Source organism: Microchirus variegatus (genome assembly GCF_963457635.1).
Source record: "Microchirus variegatus genome assembly, chromosome: 14".
In the NCBI taxonomy this organism is placed as follows: Eukaryota; Metazoa; Chordata; class Actinopteri; order Pleuronectiformes; family Soleidae; genus Microchirus; species Microchirus variegatus.
In genome coordinates, this window is record NC_139815.1 from 26242803 (window position 1) to 26262848 (window position 20046).

General features: G+C 39.0%; 3 protein-coding genes across 3 annotated transcripts; 1 reads left to right on the top strand and 2 right to left on the bottom strand.

Moving 5' to 3' along the window:
• Positions 1-586: 586 nt before the first annotated feature.
• LOC310936924 (AP-1 complex subunit sigma-2) lies at positions 587-4965 on the top strand. The gene is made up of 5 exons (XM_083901086.1): positions 587-707; positions 1563-1741; positions 1912-2020; positions 2144-2281; positions 2988-4965. Exons 2-5 carry the CDS (start codon positions 1563-1565, stop codon positions 3033-3035), a joined length of 474 nt encoding a protein of 157 aa, XP_083757212.1. The 5' UTR covers positions 587-707; the 3' UTR covers positions 3036-4965.
• A 297-nt stretch (positions 4966-5262) lies between these two features.
• On the bottom strand, positions 5263-11374 carry zrsr2 (zinc finger (CCCH type), RNA-binding motif and serine/arginine rich 2; the record flags this gene model as incomplete). Its single annotated transcript, XM_083900633.1, has 11 exons — positions 5263-6954; positions 7040-7149; positions 7591-7646; positions 8307-8520; positions 9030-9160; positions 9607-9645; positions 10103-10189; positions 10518-10626; positions 10743-10824; positions 10924-11003; positions 11334-11374. The coding sequence occupies 11 exons, from the start codon at positions 11372-11374 to the stop codon at positions 6104-6106; spliced, it is 1800 nt and encodes a 599-aa protein (XP_083756759.1). The 3' UTR covers positions 5263-6103.
• Positions 11375-12849: 1475 nt separating this feature from the next.
• LOC310936774 (transmembrane 6 superfamily member 1-like) lies at positions 12850-19872 on the bottom strand (the record flags this gene model as incomplete). The annotated part of the gene is made up of 10 exons (XM_083900916.1): positions 12850-13041; positions 15052-15171; positions 15265-15357; positions 15450-15554; positions 17024-17142; positions 17303-17385; positions 18286-18385; positions 18469-18570; positions 19559-19662; positions 19781-19872. The coding sequence occupies 10 exons, from the start codon at positions 19870-19872 to the stop codon at positions 12850-12852; spliced, it is 1110 nt and encodes a 369-aa protein (XP_083757042.1).
• Between the last annotated feature and the right edge of the window lie 174 nt (positions 19873-20046).

A 20046-nucleotide genomic window follows, 5' to 3' on the forward strand; every position in this document is an offset into this window, starting at 1 on the left:
CACAATTAAAGCACATAAATAAAAACAATGACAAATGTAGAAATAAGGTATGATTAAAAAACAACAACTAACACTTACAAGTGGGTTACTAAAGTACAAGTAACAAGTACATGGAATCAGCCTCAAAATAAGTCAATGAAATCAAACAGTAATAGAGCAAAAATTTACCTTTACGTTCATTTTAAACTGTGATGAAGAGCGTCGAACTGTAGAGGGCAGCATTACACCTGTCAATATACAGCCTGCCGGAAATCATTAGAAGAAGAAAACTTGCTTTACGTTTTCTATTAAAAAGTGAAAGCAGTACTCTCAGTATAGCAGGGTGCCATCTTTACACAAATGTCCATATACTTCGTTCGTCTTTGAACAAGTTAAAGAAATCTTGTTTTCGAAAAATCACACGTAGAGAATCGACAGCAGCCATGTCTCTCTGTCTGTCAGGAAAACCCGTCACGAATAACGGAATCTCTCAGCCAATCACTTACCCCCGCTGGAGCTTTTGCAGCCAATCACAGCTCTGCTCTGCTCATCGGTTGTTTCATCAGCAACCAGCATCCGCTCCGCTAGTTAGCATCTCGGTGGGGGGAGAAGCTAACCCCTCGGAGACACACGTACAACTGTCCGCCCCTCTCGGTTTATGTTTGTATCACTTGATTTTTACTGGAGTTAAAATCGCCTGAGAGACTAAAGCGAGGAACCGGTGTAAGGTAAATAAAAGGGTTTACTTCTCGTTTACGGTGTGGCTAGCTAAGCGCCGCGGGAGGAGCCGCAAATGTCACAAATGATGGGTTGTTGATGTTCATATTTGTCTGTTCAGCACGGTTAGCTAACACAAGCTAATGGAACTTTGGAACGTGAAAAGCGCCTGCGGGAGATTGAATTAACCCAGGTTTAAACACGGGTGGATCTCGCTGCCACGGTTAATAATGCATGCGTCTACATTTCTTCTTTTGCCGGCTTTCATTAAAATCATAACATTTTGAGGGAGTCACGTTGAAATAGGCATTGGACGAGTTTCCCCATCACGATTATAATAGCCGTTCACGATGTTATTGCGATGACTGGAGAAGTATGTTTTGATATATGTTTTTAGGTTAATAAACATAAAAGGGTGTGCGTTGACTGTGGTCGGGGACAACACGATAGGATAAAATAAGGAATTTAAAATAAGATCATAAATCATGTGGCTCTCCATTCATTACAATAAATGAATAACTAGGATCAAAATATCAAACGTCTAAAAGAAGAATTAAAAGTTGTGTACATAGTCATTTGGATTATTTAAAAAAATACAATTTTAATTTCAAAAAGTAATATTCTACAAAAATTCACATGATTCATTCATATAAATTGCATTAACGTACAAGATCATTTCCGAATTGTAAACACAATGTGAAGCAAAGCAATCATCACATTGCAAAGACTGCAGTTCAGTCATTATAGTTAGATTGTTCTATGTTGAATGCCAATGTAAGATAGATGTAGTGGTTAAACATTGTTTTCATGGAAACACGTATTTAATGTTTACCAAGAATCACATTGGCCTGAATTTCCTCCCTCAGATGCAGTTCATGCTGCTTTTCAGCCGTCAGGGCAAGCTGCGGCTGCAGAAATGGTATGTGCCTCTGTCCGATAAGGAGAGGAAGAAGATCTCCAGAGACCTGGTCCAGACCATACTGGCTAGGAAACCCAAGATGTGCAGCTTCTTGGAGTGGAGGGATCTCAAGATTGTGTACAAGAGGTATGTAAATCAAAACAATTTTTTAAAATGCTGAAATGTCGAGCTGTGGTCTTTGCAGTCCATCACTTGGCCTGTCTCAGGTTCACAGTCTACATGGTATGTTTTCCTTTTGTTAGATATTGTATTGATGATGATGATGTTTATAATCATCTGCTGTCTTTATATCGCAGATATGCAAGTCTGTATTTCTGCTGTGCAGTAGAGGATCAGGACAACGAGCTGATCACTTTGGAGATCATCCACAGATATGTGGAGCTACTGGATAAATATTTTGGCAGTGTGAGTTTCTCTGATGTCATACCAGTCACACGCTGAATGCTTATTTAAATGGGGGAAGTAAACAAGGCTGTAACTCGTCTGATCTGCTTCTCTTTACGGATGATGTTGTTGTCTGCTTCACAGGTGTGTGAGCTGGATATTATCTTCAACTTTGAGAAGGCCTACTTTATCTTGGACGAGTTCCTGCTGGGCGGAGAGGCTCAGGAGACGTCAAAGAAGAACGTGTTGAAGGCCATCGAGCAGGCTGACCTGCTGCAGGAGGTACGTACAGATACCACCTGACACGAGGGTGAACGGGTTCAAGTTTGTCTGCAACTGACTGACATCAACAATGATTAAAAAAAAAATAATACAGCAACATATATAAGCTAACAATTAAATTCTATTTGTATAGCACTGATTCACAACAAACATTATCTCAGGACACTTAACACGGTAAGGTCACGACCTTACACTTGTGTCGTATCTGTTAAATATAAATGTTAAGTCTCATCAATTATTAAAATAAATTTTCCAATGCTGGAATAACCAATGGCAGCTTTAACTCGAGGTAAATAGAGACCATGTTTCTCCTTCTACCTTTCCACCATCTGCACCTGCCACCACAATTATTTTAAGCCTGCAGCACTTGATGATGATAAATGCTGCCTTGTCTCTAACTTGTGCCAGTGAGCACGTTTGCATTGCCGTGTGGCTTTTAGTCATCTTCAGTGGACAGAATCAGTACTCTGTATTTTATTTTTAGCAAAGGCCAATAACAATAGTGCACAGCACACAGCACCCAAGAGTCGATCATACGTGACAAAAGAGTTGCAGAAATGTCATCTCGCCAGCCTGCTAACACCAGAAATAGAGTTATAGATGGATAAATATACTGTATAATACCAGAAATGTAATGATTTAAATAGCATTGTGTTAATAAACAAAACCGTATGACTCCAAATAATTACCTTTTCTTTATCTGCAGGAGGCCGAGGCACCGCGGAGCGTCTTGGAAGAAATTGGACTGACATAAATCTTCACTCTGTAGCGTCAAGTTCTTTCTTCCAACTTTGGTCTGGCAACCTCCACCACTCTACCCTCCCCATCTTCTCCCGTTCACTGTGTCAGTGTTGTACGTATATAATCACCACCTCCACGTACTGTATTACTCTGTACTGTATTATGCTGTAATGTCCTTTTTAAATGTGGTGCCAACTGTGGTTTTTTTGATGTGTTTCCGTATTGTACCCGTTTCCCCTTTCGCTGTATTCTGCTGAGCTATAAGCAGACACCGTCTTAACAGCTCTACAGAGAGATAAGAAATGTAGCAACAACATAAAATCTTTAGCCTTATATTAACATCGTTCATAGTCACCGATCGACGCGTTGTTTGTGCTCGTTTGGCTTCAAAGTATTTGTTTAAGGTGCTGCAGTTGGTTCTTTCATATGTACAAGTATTCATGACGTCACAGAGCTAATAGTTAAACTTGTGGAAAAACAACAACCCAGATTGTCAAATATCACCTACAGCAGTTTATCCAATAAGAAAAGAACTTCAAACTTCAGCCTAAAGGAAAAGCTAAAGGAAGCTAATAAATGAAATAAAATAAGTTCTTACGGGTTTATGAAACAAACAAAATCAAGTGAATAAACCACACACAAACTTGGGAGTGCACGTACAGAAAGCAAGCATGGCTTTGACACTTACTCTTAAAGCTGATAATGTGATTTAAACATAGCAGACATTCCCTGTGTTATAACTTATGAAACGTACAACAAGAAACTTGTTAAACCAGATATTCAGCCAGGAGCTGAATTTTAGCTGTGTGAGAGTCACAAAACACTGTTTCTACCTTCCTCTGTGTCTATGAAACAGTATTTTAGACTGTACTTTATTTTGTACTCAAAATAAAAGCCTGAGTAACACAGGTTTCATTATCAGATTGAAAACTTGCCCCCTGTATTTCCACAACTGTTTTTAGATTGTGGAAGTGAGGTTAGGTTGTAGAAGTAGCTTGTTTAGCCATAGAGCCGTCACTGTTCTTGCGATATCTCTTGCATTTCTTATCCAAACCATGTCAAAGTCGGCACTGCACTCAGTGAGTCACCTGCCAAATGTGTTGTGTTATGTTTAGTATGTTAAGCGACCCAATGGACAGTTGCGCGATTGAGAGACAGACAGACGTTATAGAGATGGAGTGAAGTGATGTGCTAATTTACTAGCTTGGGTGAGGAAATTTAAAAACAGTATTAGGTGTTTTTCAAAGATCTACTGTTAAGCTCTGTGGCTCAATCATTGTTACCATTCGTGGCTTCCGTTATGAGAAACACAGACACTGTTACAGTCACTTCTACATGGTTAAATTCACTTCAGCAATTCAATGAAATTAAACAAACAAAAAATCAGGATCATGTCAGTTTGATTCCTTTGTGTGTAATTGGTATCAGTTTAGTGTCAAATGTGTTCTGCGTTTTATTTTTCTGTCAAAGAAATCGAAGTTTGAGGATACATCTTCTGGGGACGTTGGTCAAAATTGCATAGTGACGCAAATAAAAGATGCTTTTTATGTATTATGACACTTTGGCTTGAAGACTTAACATATGACCAAAGAACACTGTGTTTTACCTTCTTGAAGGTGTACTGAAGGCTAACGTGGCAGAACAAAAGGGATTGCAAGATGTTTGACAAAAGAAAAAAAAAAAAGGATGTGGGGTTGATTTGGCCAGATTATTATCAGTATTATGTAATAATTACAGTCCATTAAAAGCTGGGCGTATCCTGAGTTTCTGTGGAACAGGAGGATGAACTGCACATATCAGGGTACATCATTAATATTCACCACTGTGGACTGCACTCTGCACTCTTTCAAAACCATGTGTTTCTGTTGAGCATTTTATGAGCAATTATTGGACAGTCATCTTTGATTTGTGCAAAAAAAAAAAGGAAATCAGTTACTTTTGTATTGAACACTGCCAACATGTTTGCCGACATTTGAAAGATAAATAAATGTATTCAAAAAGGAAACGTGCATAGATCTTGTTTTTCTGTTTTGTTTTACTCAATCATGTGCTGCCACAGATCCAGTTCAAACATTTTCTCAGACCAAATTATTCAGATGTCCATGTATTTTTTAATAATTTCTCGGACACTTATTTACTCGTTCATACACAGTACACAGGGTTCCAACACCTTGGTTGACATTAAATTCAAGGACTTTTAAGGACCAATTTCTTCAAATTCAAGGACTGAATGTGCTGACGCAGCTTAATATGGGAGGGAAACTTGTAAGAGCTGTTTTGCCCATGGCGTCCACTTTTATTGATTTGCAGCATGCTCTGCATCTGGACAAATCATTGTCCTTGGGATCTCAGGCAAGCCAGTTTTACTTAGTTTACTCTCTCTTGATTTAAGATCCTGTAAAGCAAATTCAGCATTAAATCGCTCACAACACTTCTCCCAATTTCTGTAAAATATCATCACAGATATCATTATTGCATTATCATAATTGAATAAACCTACTAAACAGTTCTTTCTCTTGCTTTAAGATCCTGTAAAAAAAATGTGTCAACAAAATAACATGTAAAGAGTTAAAACTGAAAATGGTTTCTCTCCAGTGGTCTTTGCAATATTCTGTACAAACATTGACTTTGGAGTGGGCAGAGCAGAATGGTGTGTTTGTGTAATGGCTGTAATGGCCACGCCTCCATCATCTCATAAGCATGATTTAAAACCTAATTTTTAGCCACTCAAATTTGGAAAGGTGCTTACTAACATATTTTCCCGTGGGATGACGAAGTCAGAAGTGGTATTTTTTGACTTAATATGAATTTTAACGTTATTCACTCATTGTTCTGCATGGAATCTGTGAGGGTGGAGAGAGACCGTGCACAGTGTCCACAAAACTTAAAGTACTGATGACTCAACTTTGCTCTGTGTAGCCCTAGTCTAACTACATCAAGTTAGGCTGATATTAAGTAAACTTCTCCCTTGTTTGTTAGGACATTTACCTAAATATCAGCTTAACTTCTTCCTTGCACGAAATTCAAGCACTTTCAATGATCCATGTCTATTTACAAAAACTTTCATAGGCCTTGAAATGTCTACGTCGCAGTTTCTGGCTGACTTGTTAGTATTTCAGGTTTCAACTGTTCACTCTGGACTGAATCTGTATCGAGGTTTAAATCTACATCACCATTTTCAGCAACTGGCTCTGCTTGGTTTGTCTGTCCACTGGGACTTGTTGCAGGACAGGTCTCGGTCTCTTCCTCGGACTCCTTGTCTGATTCTCCCGATGAAGCGGACGCTTCCGACAGATGGTTTTTCTTCTTATGCTTCTTCTTGCTCTTTTTCTTGTTCTTCTTGGAGCGTTTGTGACGAGAGTGTTTGCTGCTTTTCTCTGGCGGCTTGGGACTTGGTTCTCTACTTTTCTCTGGTCTACTTTCCCTCTCTGTACTCGCGCTCCTTGACCGTTTTCTCGATTCTCTGCGAGCGACTTCATCTTTGTCTCGACTGTCTCTACACTTGGACTCCCTGTCTTTGTCTCTACTTCTGCGCCTCTGCTCTCTGTCTCGACTTCTGCTCCGGTCTCTGTCTCTACTGCCCAAATACCTGTCGTTTCTCCGCTCACTGTGTCTGGATCTGGACGACCACCTCTCCTCCCTCTCCCAGAGAGAGCCCCTCCTCTCTCGACTCCTGCTCCTCTTCCTGTCGTCCTCTCGCCTGCTGTGAGATCTCTCTGATCCCGGTGGGCTTCTGCTGCCGCGACGCTGTCTCCACGATCGGTCTCCGTATCGCTCCGAGAGTGCCCCGTCTCTGCGACTTCCCCTGACACTGCGGTCAGGTGACAAGTGCAGGTCCCTGTCAGCGTCTCGGAATTCATTGTCAGGGTTTCGGAACACATGAAGGAAGTTGCAGTGCTTCCCTTTGGGGCACGTCCGTCTGTCAAACAAACCTGAGGCGCAAAAAAAGATTGGAAAACAGTGAACGAATTGTGCATCTTTGCTGCAAAAACCCTATTTTGGACGAACATTACTCACCACATATAGCATTCTTCCATCGTGTGACAGGACATATCTCACAGTGAAGCTGGCGGCCTGAGTACCACCTCCCATTGAATTTGATGAAAGCATCTTTACACTGCTCCTCTCTACACAGACAAGAGGATAAGACTTTTTAATGTCCACTCAGACCTGCTCAGGGACCCTAACCCATCCTTTTCAAGGACATTTTCAGCTGCTTCAGTAGAACAGAGAAAACTTAGGTTAGACTAACATACAAATTATAGGTTATAGCCAAGTCAAATATAGTCAAATATTAGAATAATAGCAACAATATTAGTATGGACAAGTGTTTTAAAGCCATATTTTCAGTCTGGCTTTTATACTGTGCCTAACGGTCTATTATAAATGTTTGGTTCACTCGTTTTTTTTCCACTTTATTTGTTCTGCATGAGCTATATTTTATTGCTTATAAATATAAATATTTGTATTTAATCATTAAATCTTATTGTTAAACTGCTTTTGGGTAAATATAATTAGACCTAGTTGTTATCTTTTATACATTATCTTTTATTATTCAAGTTACTTACGTGTCAAACTGAACGTAAACATTTCCTCTCAGGTGTGGCTCATGATTACAGCTGACCTAAAACAAAATAATGAAAATATAATAAAAAATATAATAACATTTAATAACATAAAACAACACACAATTACCATTTCATATATATATATATATGCGTGGGTGTATGTATATATACAGTGGAATGCAAAAGTCCGGGCACCCCTGTAAATTGTCATGATTTTCCTTTATAAATTATTGGTTGTTTGGATAAGAAATTTCAGTTAAATATATCATATAGGAGACAAGCACGGTGATATTTGAGAAGTGAAATAAAGTTTATATGATTTACAGAAAGTGTGCAAGAATTATTTAAACAAAATTAGACATGTGTGTTTAGAAACATTTTGTGCATCCGCCTTTTGCAGAAATAACAGCCTCTAAACGCTTCCTATAGCTTCCAATTAGAGTCTGGATTCTGGCGGGAGGTATTTTGGACCAATCTTCTTTACAAAACATCTTCAGTTCAGTCAGGTTTGATGGTTTCCGAGCATGGACAGTCTGCTTTAAATCACACCACAAATGTTCAATAATATTCAGGTCTGGGGACTGAGATGGCCATTCCAGAACGTTGTATTCGTTCCTCTGAATGCCTATATCCATATATATCTATATCCATATATGACACATACATAATGATGTGTATGTCCATCGGCTTGTCCAATCGTTGTGATCTCAGTTTACCTTGAACTGAATCACCTTGCCGACGGTCCTCAACTCTGGCAGGACATCTTCGTAGAACTCGAGGAAAGACTCGTGCAGGTCTTCCTCACTGTGCTCCAAATAGGCATCAATGTCATAATCGTCACGGCACGACTCCTCCATGCCGAACGTCGTAAACATGCCACGGATCATCAGGGTCGGGCTTGCTGTGGGATACACGTGCTTCCGAGAACATCTGGACACACCAGAAGAGACAGAAGATAAAGATTTGTTAGGAAAACTTATCTGGACATGCATTCAAACGAGAGCTGAAACGATTAATCGATGAATCGATTATTAATTGATTACTAAATTAATCACCAACTATTTTGATAATCGATTAATCGGTTTGAAGATTTTTTTCATGATTTAAACAAGATTTCTGATTGTTTCAGCTTCTTAAATGTGAATATTTTATTAGTCTTTGCTCCACATAACAAAGAAATCATTAAAACTAAATCATTTTGGTTTGTGGACAAAACAAGACATTCAAGAACATCGTCATTTCCAGATTTGACAAACACTGATCAATGTTTTTTTAACATTTTCTGACATTTTATGGACCAAACGATTCATCGATTAATCGAGAAAATAATCGGCAGATTAATCGATTCGAAAAATAATCGTTAGTTGCAGCTCTAATTCAAACACCATTCAAAATTGCATATTATGAATCAAACACAGCAAATCAGTTGAGAAAAGCACCTGTCTCCAAATCGACACGCTCCAGTCTTGAGGAAGAATGGACAGTTGGCTACATCGCGCTCCGTTCCAAAGTTTTCCGTGTTTTCTTTCACTGGAGCCTCAGGATTCATCCATGGTCGTCCTTCTTCAAGCTTAAGTCAGGTCACAAACAAAAACAGTATTTATAGCAGATAGGTTTGACTTTAAACTTGAAGGAGATGTGCAACCATTGTCCACAATGTTTTAGTGCAGTGGTTAAGGTATAAGTTACGGCTAAAAACACAAGATTCCAAGGTGGCTGACTATTAATTGCACTTCTGTCACTTATGGATGAATTTCACATTTTGAAGCTGAAGCTTACTTCTGCTTCAATAATTAGAATTTCCACAAACATGTGAAAGGGGTGAATGGATGCAATCTGCACTCCCACCATTAGATGTCACTATGTCTTAAACACTACCCCTTCACATACCTCCTGGGGAAACCCTAAAAATCTATGTTTTATCAATACAAAAATGTATTATTGCAGCGTTTTACCCATGTATCATACCAAATGTGAGGAAGTCAGTGTAAAAATCCCACTCATGGGTGTTTGTACCTGAGTTTCAGCTTCATCCAACATTTTCTGAACAGCCTCCTACAAATGGTGTAAAGACACGGCTGGTGAAAATGTGTACAGGTCAACATTCTGCAGCATGTCTGTTTCTGTGGGTTAAGACCGCGTTCATGTGAACTCGTAGACACAAAACATAAAATCGCATTTAACAGGAACATTATTTTTTGAACTATTGCAAGAAATTTGTCACACAAAGTAAAAGATACGTCCTTGCTGTGAAGGCTGAAGGTCCTGTAATGGTTACTTAAGGAATATGATGGTTCCTTGTGCCACTCAGTCAAGGAAAAGTTTTTAAAGAACCACACACAAAGCAACACATTTCACAAATGATAACTCTCCACCGACAAGACACTATTGTATTATTATTACACTATTGAATATTGTTCATCTTCACATTCAAATGCCCAATATATATTCTCATGATTAAGTAGAAGAGGATATGTTTCTTTTTTTTCTATCCTCCAAGGGCCTGTTTCACCTCTTTGTCTCGTTTCTCCTGCTGTTTCTGCTCTTTTTCTTCTTGTTCTCTCTTCTGCTGAGCCTCCCATTCCTCCTTTATCAGTCGCTGTGGAAAAAAACAAGTAGAAAAAAAGTGAGTTAGTGTGGGCATATTTTAATTATAATTAATATAATCATTTGTCAAAAAAAGGCCCAATGACCACAGTGACAAACCAGGGAATAAATGTCTATGAAAGTGAAGAAAAAGCTGCATAAAAAATACATGTAAGATACTGTTTTCATCATAAAGCTCATACATAATCATGATTGACTTCACAGAGGAAACAGCAACACTCAATTTTTCATAACCAGTCTATGGTTCTGATCGGATATCTTTCATAAGAAATTTTTAAAAAGCTACCAGTACACATTAGTTTGAACTTGCTGTAGATTACCTCCTCGTCCTCTTTTCTTTTCCTTGCACTCTCCTCCTTCTCGAACTTCAGCCTGAACTCCTCCTGAGCAACCCTCTCTCTTTCCAGCCACTCCTCATGTAGCCGCAGTCTAAGAAAACACAGACACAGGCAGAGATAAATAAAAATCTGAGCGATCAAGGTTCCTGTGCCGTTCATCACTGAATGTGTAGCTGCAGGAGAGCAGTGACATTAGGGTTGACCTGCCTTTCCTCCTCAGCCAAATCATTCTCCTCATCTCCATCACCAAGTCCGTCTTCAGGTGTAGAGCTTCCTCCATTTTTTAATCCTTCAAAACAGGAAATGTTGGTACTCCTCTGGAAAATGTGGACAGATAATCATCACATTTCATAACACAATCAGTTTAACAGTTGCTGCAACACAATACCACATTCACCGGCTTGGGCAAGAGCTTGACGTTTCCGTTTTCTTTTCTCCTTCCTCTTTGCAGCTCGATGTTGCTTTCGACTACGATGAAAAGAGATGTTTACAATCTGACCACATTTACATGGACTGCAAGATTCTGATTTTTAACCTTAACCAGTAATATGGCAGATAAGCACGTGTAGTGTATTCAGATTTTTGGCCATATTATGTAGACATTTATACATCTTGACTTGACTTAGACATCTGTCATAATCACATTAAGCTCTGTAATGTGTACACAGCAACATGGATGGAATATTTATCTCATGTATTACACTTGTGAAATGACTATTGCTGCTTCTCTGTTACTGTTATCTTCCCGTTTTACACGTGTAATCTGATTAACAGAGAGAGAGGAACAGACAAACAAACCTTCGCACGGGAACTGACATCACTGGAGCGGTCTCTGCCATCACTGCTAACGTCAGCTAGCAAGCTACCACGACCACGTTTATTTCTCTTCTAAAGGTAATAATTTCCAGCACACTGTAGGCTCCAAAATGTTCACTAATAGCACACTACATTTGCCACACGTGGACCGATTCGCCAAAGTTCTGTGAGAACAAGATACTCTAAAGCGGCTGTGTTAAACGCGAGTTAGCTAAATGCCGAGATGCCTGCGGTATTGACATGGTTTTGTTTGCAAGCGGAAGTAGTTGAGTTTAGCAAAACGACTTCCGGTTTAACCGACTTAAAAAAGACTATCATCAACCATCAAACTGTTCACACCATGAATGTATTACGATAAAGTGACTCTAATTATTATTATTAATATATATTATTTATAATAATAATAATAATAATAATAATAATAATAATAATAATAATAATAAAAACAGTATATATATATACATATATAATGTTTATTTTATTTTTATTTATTTTTAAATACAAATTTAAAAATATATATTTGTTTCATTTTATACGTACTCTGTCCCAATTTCTGCTCCACTCCAATCGCATATCCTGATTCTGTCTAAAAACGCACCTCTTCAGACAGGTTTATTCACACTCATAGACCTGGTTTATATTTCATATACTTTATATTCTTGTCTTCAACATTTGGCTGTGTTTTTGTGTTGTTTCTTGTATCTTATGTGACATTTGCATTTTGTGCTGTCTTTATACTTTGAACGATGCCCTTGAATGTCCTGAAAGGCACCTATAAATAAAATATATTTTTATTATTTTTATATCCACATGCAGTATTTCTGATTTTCCACCCGAGCAAGCTTGCGTGGCACAGGTGGTACACGTACCACAGTTTGAGACCCCTGATCTAGACCATGGACTAGACACCAACTCAGGTCACAATTTCCTTCTACATTCAACCGATATCACTGATACATACAGTACATCACAAGGTTATGAATACTCATTATTTCATTAGTTTCCATTTGAAATGAACTGAAAGTCCACGTCTAGTTCACTGATGTGTGATGAAAATCTGTCTTTGTACATAACTATTGCATTAAAGAGACGCAAAGACATTTTAATTATTTATTATTATTATTTGACAAACCACTGCACTATAAACAGGTTTTGGAAAAGTTTGTTAAGAAAATAAGAGCAATAAGTAATGCTCAGGTAGTTTGAAACCCATACCCAGGTCTATCATCTGTGCTCTGACACTGCATCATTATTGTTTCTGCAAAAACAAAACAAATGATGACAGATGACATAATCTTTGCCAGAGTATTTTTGTCCACTTTCCAATACTGTCCACTTAGCCCCCACTATATTTATATGAGGGGGCACTGTTTCCAAAAATAGCAACTGCCAATAACAGAAGCAACACTCTAGCAGTTCAGCCTTTCAATCGAATCCTCCACATCGCTGGCATTCTTTCTTTCTTTTCTTTCCTCTCCCCTCGCTGACACTCATTCAGTCAATCGCTTTTCTTCTCGGTCGTCGTCCTGAGGAAGAAGACGGGCCTGTTGCAGCAGCGGTAGCACAGAGCCTGAGGCACCAGAGCGTACAGGACATTGATGAACAAGAAGAGCAGCTGGTTGTCAGCAGGCACTCTGTAGGAGAACGGCGTCCGCGTGTGCAGCGACGCACCGATGTGAGAGAACTGGGCCTGTGGAGTCCACACAAAACCACAGCAGTGACTAAGCAACGTTTCACAGTTAGTATAAAGATAACTACTAATATATGAACACAAACAACAACATTATAGCACTTTCTCATATCAGTTTCACACACTGTAGTGACATGATCTGTCCTATTTTATTTTGTTATATCAGTGCTTACACACGGCCATAGCCATAATAAGATACATTAGATAAGATTAGACTTTATTGATTGCACACTGGGTAAATTCACACGTTGGAGCAGTTAAAAGACAGAAAATAGAAAGACAACACAATTGAATAGAAATAGAACAAAAAAACAGAATAAATTAGAACAAAAAAAATGCAGCGAAAAGTACAAAACTAGAAAGACAAGAATAATAAAACAATATAATTTCTATTTACATATTTAAATGTAGTAGAAACACAAACAAACGCACATTTAAAAACAGTCCCAAGAGTGCAAGGTTAGGCTTAGGTTAGGGTGTGTAACCACAACCACAAATCAGTTAATAAACTTATTTTATAATTTATTTATTTTTATCATTAAACTTGCACTTTTTCTGTCACACCTTTTTTCTGAGAAAAACCAAGACGTTCCGTTTGAATTTAGCACTGATCCACCCTCACTAAGTCCTTATTGTGCTTCCACATTGAGAGAACCCATTGTTATAAACAAAGCCATAATTATATAAATGTTCATTATGATCCGTAATGAAGGAAAACCTATCAGATATTCCACTAAGTTTGTTTATTAATATTTACATGTTTCCAGTATCACCCCGTCCCTAATTTAAAATGTATTTTGTCATAGAGCCACTTTGTATTCTGGTCTAATGAGATCATATTTGAGAGGCGGTGAGATTAAAAGGACATTCTTTGGATGCTTCCTGTTCTTCTGATGTCAAATAATTTGCAAAGTTTAACTTCAACAGTTCCTACAGATGAAAGAAAAAAGGAAAACACAAGGCAAAAATACAATACAAAACCAAATCCTTAAACATTTCCAACATTAGACCTTTACCAATCGAAGAAAAAACACTGAAAAGAGACACACGGAGTGTCTCATAGCAACCACACCTGTCAGAGCATCTACGTTCCTATTTATAACCAGGTCTGAACAGCTGACATTTACATGAATACCACCGTTGCTCCTGGTCTGAAGTCAGCGTCTGCCGGTGAGTGAGGCCACAGCCTGCAGCTCAGAAACACAATGGCTGCTTTGTGTTCAGCACTATTAGCTGTTCCCACCACTCTGCAGAGCTTCCACCTTTATGTGTAAACAGATCTCACGGGTGCTGTTGATTCAGACAATAGACGCTGGTGTTTGACGGCACAGAGAGAAGTGACCTGAACACACCAAATATGCAACCACTTCAGAGGAGAAAGTTAGGAAGGTGCATCGACTTGTCCTGATGGTAACTTTATCTAATCTACCCGAAATAATGGTGTTGAGATTTTGCACAATACTTTTCTAGAAGATGAAACCCCATAAAAGGCCCGATGACCACAGCAATTGTTCCACAGATTAACAGATTAAAGACTAGATCAATCATTTTCAGCTTCTTAAATGTGTATATTTTCCAGTTTCTTTGCTCCATATAACAAAGAAATCCTTAAAACTGAATCATTTTTGGATTACGGGCAAAACAAGACATTTGACAACATCATTGTTTCCAGGTTTGAGAATCAGTTTTCGACATTTTACAGACCAAACAAGTACTCAATTAATCGAGTAAATAATCGATAGATTAAGCAATGAAAATAGTAATTAGTTGCAGCCCTATTATTGTTTCTTAGTTTAAATATAAATGCATGTAGATGAATTTTGTATTTTAGGAAAGATGATATATGAATATACTGTATAATGTTTTTCTTATTATTTTCCTTACTGGAAACAATAATAATAAGGATCCGACAACAAAATAGCAGTGATTTTTATATGCCACTTTTGAGGTTATATTTTATGAGTGTACCTAATAAAGTGGGTCCATAGGAACGACCAGCAGCGTACGTACCTGTGCCAGTGCTCCAGAGTGTATAAGCGTCAGGTCCGTCATCCACTCACATCCTGGGACCAACAGCCCATAGAGAGAAATGATGTAATATGGGCCAGAGTACAACATACTCGCCAGCATCTGACAAAACATGAACACATGTTTCTGCTTCAATGATTTGTTCAATTACAATGTGAGGGTGAACCTTTGGTTGGTTTAATGTCATAGAGTTACCTGGATTTTAGGGTAGGCTGAAGGATCTTTCAGGTAAGGCTCGTACATTTGTGTGTAGTCTTGACAGTATTTGCTGGAACAGTCTAGAACAACCTGAACAAAAACAGAGATGCCTGAATTAGAGATGTCAAATGACTGTGTGTGTGTGTGTGTGTAGAGCAGTAGATCATCTGAGGGTTTCTTACCAGGCCTCTGAAGGTGCTGAAAGCCAACGCAGGGATGAGGTACAGGACAAAGAGTAAGTCCAGAGGTCTGTTGAGTAAACTCTGTCTTTGAGCCTCCTGGATGTTCTGACAGAAGGAAAACAAGGAGTGAGATGTTCAAGCTGTGCTCTCTATCAGATTCATCCCAGGCTCTGTCACACAATGACAGGTGCGCGACAAACACATCACACCAAGATGTTCAGAATTTAAACCACAGGTGAAACATCTTCAACTCAACTCAAGAAGTCCAGTCACCTACAGCCAACTACTGAATTAGACTATGAGTTGGATGACCAAGGTTCCCACACCTTGGTTGCCATCAAATTCAAGGACTTTTCAAGGACCTTCCAGGACCATCCATCCCATCCATCCATTATCTACCGCTTTTTCCTCCACCAGAGGGTCACGGGGGGTGCTGTGCCTATCTAAGCAGACATTGGGCGATAGGCGGGGTACACCCTGGACAGTTCGCCAGTCCATCACAGGGCCACATATAGAGACAAACAACTATTCACTCACACACTCACACCTACGGTTAATTTAGAGTGACCAATTCACCTAATCCCCATATCGCATGTTTTTGGACTGTGGGAGGAAGCCGGAGAACCCGGAGAAAACCCACGCACACACGGGGAGAACATTCAAACTCCTTGCAGAAAGGCCCTTGTTCCGAAGTTGTTCCAAACGGGGCTCCAACCCAGGAACCCGGGTCTTCTTGCTGCAAAGGCAAGAGTGCTAACCACTACACCAACCGTGGGCCCCCCTTCCAGGACCAGTTCCCTTAAATTCAAGAACTGAATGTCTGGACAATTGATTGTCCTTGGGATCTTGGTCAAAGTCATCCATCCATCCATCCATTATCTACCACTTTATCCTCCACCAGAGGGTCGCGGGGGTGCTGTGCCTATCTCAACTGACATTGGGCGATAGGCGGGGTACACCCTTGACAGTTCGCCAGTCCATCGCAGGGAGTGACCAATTCACCTAATCTCAAAATCACACTTGGACCCGGAGAAAACCCACGCACAGAACATGCAAACTCCTTGCAGAAAGGCTCTTGTTCCAAAGTTGTTCCGAGCAGGGCTCGAACCCAGGAACCCGGGTCTTCTTGCTGCAAAGGCAAGAGTGCTAACCACTACAGCAACAGATTTTGACATTTGCATTCCCCAGGCCTCACATTGTCATTTGCTCTCTTGCTTAACTTCACTCGCTCATTGTTATGCATGGAATCTCACGTCAATGGCGAGAGAGAGAGACAGTGGACAGTGTCCACAAAACCACAAGTAATTAAGACTTGATGTTTGTCCTGCGTAGACCTAGTCTATGTACATCAAGCTATGCAGGGCATGAGGCAGTAGGTGGCGTCGTAATAAACAAGGGAGAAGGGACAATTTACCTAAATATCAACTTCAAGCACTTTCAGTGACCACGTGTCTATTTAAGGTGACTTCACGGACCCGTGGGAACCGTGACAATATTTGAAAACTGCGATGTTCTTATGTAAAATTAACTTTAATACAAGGGCAAACGATAAATAATCACCAATCATGACTTACATTCACCTGAACGTCTTGTGATTGTGGCTGACTGAAGACTCGGAAACAGGCCCACACAGCCACTAAGATATACAGCATGTGGAGGAAAAAGAGAGGACTGACATGGGTCCCATATTTCCCTGTGAAAGCAAGAATAGAACAATATTAAACTTTACTGTGGGAAAAAAAAAAACACAGAGCAAAAACCAAAACATTGTGATTGTCAGAGGGAGTGTACATGGGTGACCCTACATAATATGTGTCATCTAAAATCATCCCCGTTATTTTTAGTGTACTCACCCACAGCATTCCCAAGAATGTAGACTATGGCACGCATGAGAAAAGATCCCACCCAGTAGAGTCCAATGGCTCGGTAACTGTCCCTGTGCCATTGTCAAAGCCACATGAATACATTACACTTACAAAGACAAATACACAGTATTAGCTTAAACTTAAGTCACCCGATAGATAGAAAACTCTTCCTCTTTTTCAGTCATGGAATGATTATGAGGAAGTACAACTTAAAAAGGTACAGTGTGTAAACTTTAGCAACATTCTGCTTTTTTAGAGAAGTTGCAGGTTGCAACTGAACTGATTATTCCTCACCTCAACCTTCTCTGTTGGAGAACTTTCAGTTTTAATCAAAACTGAAACAATTTGTCCATTGCGGGCCACTGTCAAATATATAAATAAGAAATATGACAGGCTCATTCTGGGGTGAAGTTTTTTTATACCAAGTTTGCACCCCAACAGTATTATTGTAATGTTTGAAGAGGTAGTGTGAATAAAATTAATTAATTAATTCATTCATTCATTCATTCATACCACTGAGAAAATATTGAGTTCTTGAAGTAACACCATTGTCACCAACGTTAAATTGCAGTGGTGTAAATTTAGGTCGAGCACCACCAGAGTACTCGAACCACAGTTTGAAAACCATGGATCTATACAATCATGTGAATGTGCAAAAAAGTTTTTTTTATAATTATCTTCAATTTCTGCCAAATTGAAATAATTTCAGGGGCCACACGGCGACGTAGTGGCTCCTGCTGTTGCCTTACAGCAAAAAGGCTGGGGTTCGTACCCTGTTTTTCAGCTGAGGGCTTTTTCAATGCGGGGTTTGTTTGCATGTTTTCCCAGTATGTGTGTGGGTTTTCTCCAGGGTTTTTTCCGGTTTCGGTTTAGGTGTGAATGTGAGAGTGAATGGTTGTTGTTTGACTCTCTGTGTTTTGCCCTGCAATGGACTGACTAGAAATGAATGTGGTACATAATTCTGGACTCACCCCCAAGTAATGGCAGCAATCATGAGCAGATACATGAGATAGTGCACACAGCCGTCCCAGTAAGAGATCATGTGCCCGTGTGCCGTGTTAATATGTGGATCTGCCTGAAACACAGCATCACGTTATCAGTAAAAGTGTTTGGAGGAGGACGCCGGTCACTCATACGACACATGACAACAACACTTGCCTCTTTGAGGTAAAACGTCACAAATCCATCGATGATGTTGTCCTGCTCCAGCCCGATGATCAGGTTGACCACGCTGAGGAATGCAAACACAGCGTACACTGCACAGAGAGATGCATGCATCAGTGTTGTAATGTAACAAAGTACAAATACTTGGCCACTATAGTTGAGTACACAATGCACATATCTGTACTTTACTTTGTTATTTCTATTTCTAAACTTTGACTTTTCCTACACCTCACATTTCCTCTAACTATCTTTGTTACTCGCTACTACCAAATAAAATCAGAAGAAGAAGAGTTGGTATTATAGTCTGTATTAATATATAGCTTTTCTAGTGTTGATGAGCTGCTTTACACTATAGTTTTGCCATTCAACATGGGTTTAAGTGTCTTGCTCAAGGGCAGACTAGCAGAGCCAGTAATTGAACCCACAATCTTCTGTTTGAAAGACAACTCACCCTACCCACTCCTCACTTTTTTAATACTTTTACTTCTAAAACTTAAGTACATTTCATATCAGAAAATTATCTTTGATACTTAAGTACAGTAAATGTCTGAGACAGACACCATGCCAATAAAATATTGATATAAATATACAGATATTTCTTGACATGTTTTCATTATAGGGTAACATTATTCCAAGACTGCAAAAAATAATAACAATAATTTGGTTACCACAGGTAAGATCATTTAACATAAGATAAGTAAATCTGCATTGATAAAGCCATTATTAATCTATTCAATTTATCTATTGTGATAATCTATTTATTTTTTCTTTTCAATAACTAAAATATTTTTTTTAATTTAATGAAAATATTTTCTGGTTCCCTTTCTCCATTTGACAACTAAATCATTAAGACTGAATCATTTTGGTTTGTGGACAAACAGTGACATTTGAGAACGTCATTAATCTGAGTTTTATGAAAACATTATGACACTTTCTGGACCAAACAACGAATAAATGAATCGAGAAAACAATCTACAACATGTATGTGCAGCCCTAAAGATACATAAGCTCTCCACATAAACATATGTTGCAGCAGACAGGTTCAGACAAATGCAGAGAAATGCACCTGTGAATTCCTACCATAGAACAGAGGATCTACTGGAGCCTTCTTCTTAATCATGAAACGTGTTGAAACTGCCAGGATGAGGAGTGACGTGCATCCAGCGAAGAACAGAGCATCAGCACTGAATGTAAAGTAATGTAGGATACTTTTATATATTTAAAATTAAAATCTGATCAAAATGTATTCATTTAAGGACTAAACATTGAAAATGAACGAGGAGTTGGCTCATTCTGACTCACCTGCTGTTGTGTATGAAGGAATTGAACAGATAACAAATGGGTATGGACATCAACGAGAGCACGAACACTCCTGTCCCTGAAGACGCGCTCATTGTGCTGTACAAGTCTCTTTAAATAAATAAAAAATCAATTAAAAAGGTAAGGTTTTCCAAAGGTTTGGAGTAAAAAATAAAATAAAATCACAAAAATAATGTTATGTCATATTTGTAAAAAAACAAACAAAAAAAAGGTAAATCCGTCGATGTAAACAAGGTGCAGACTTGTCT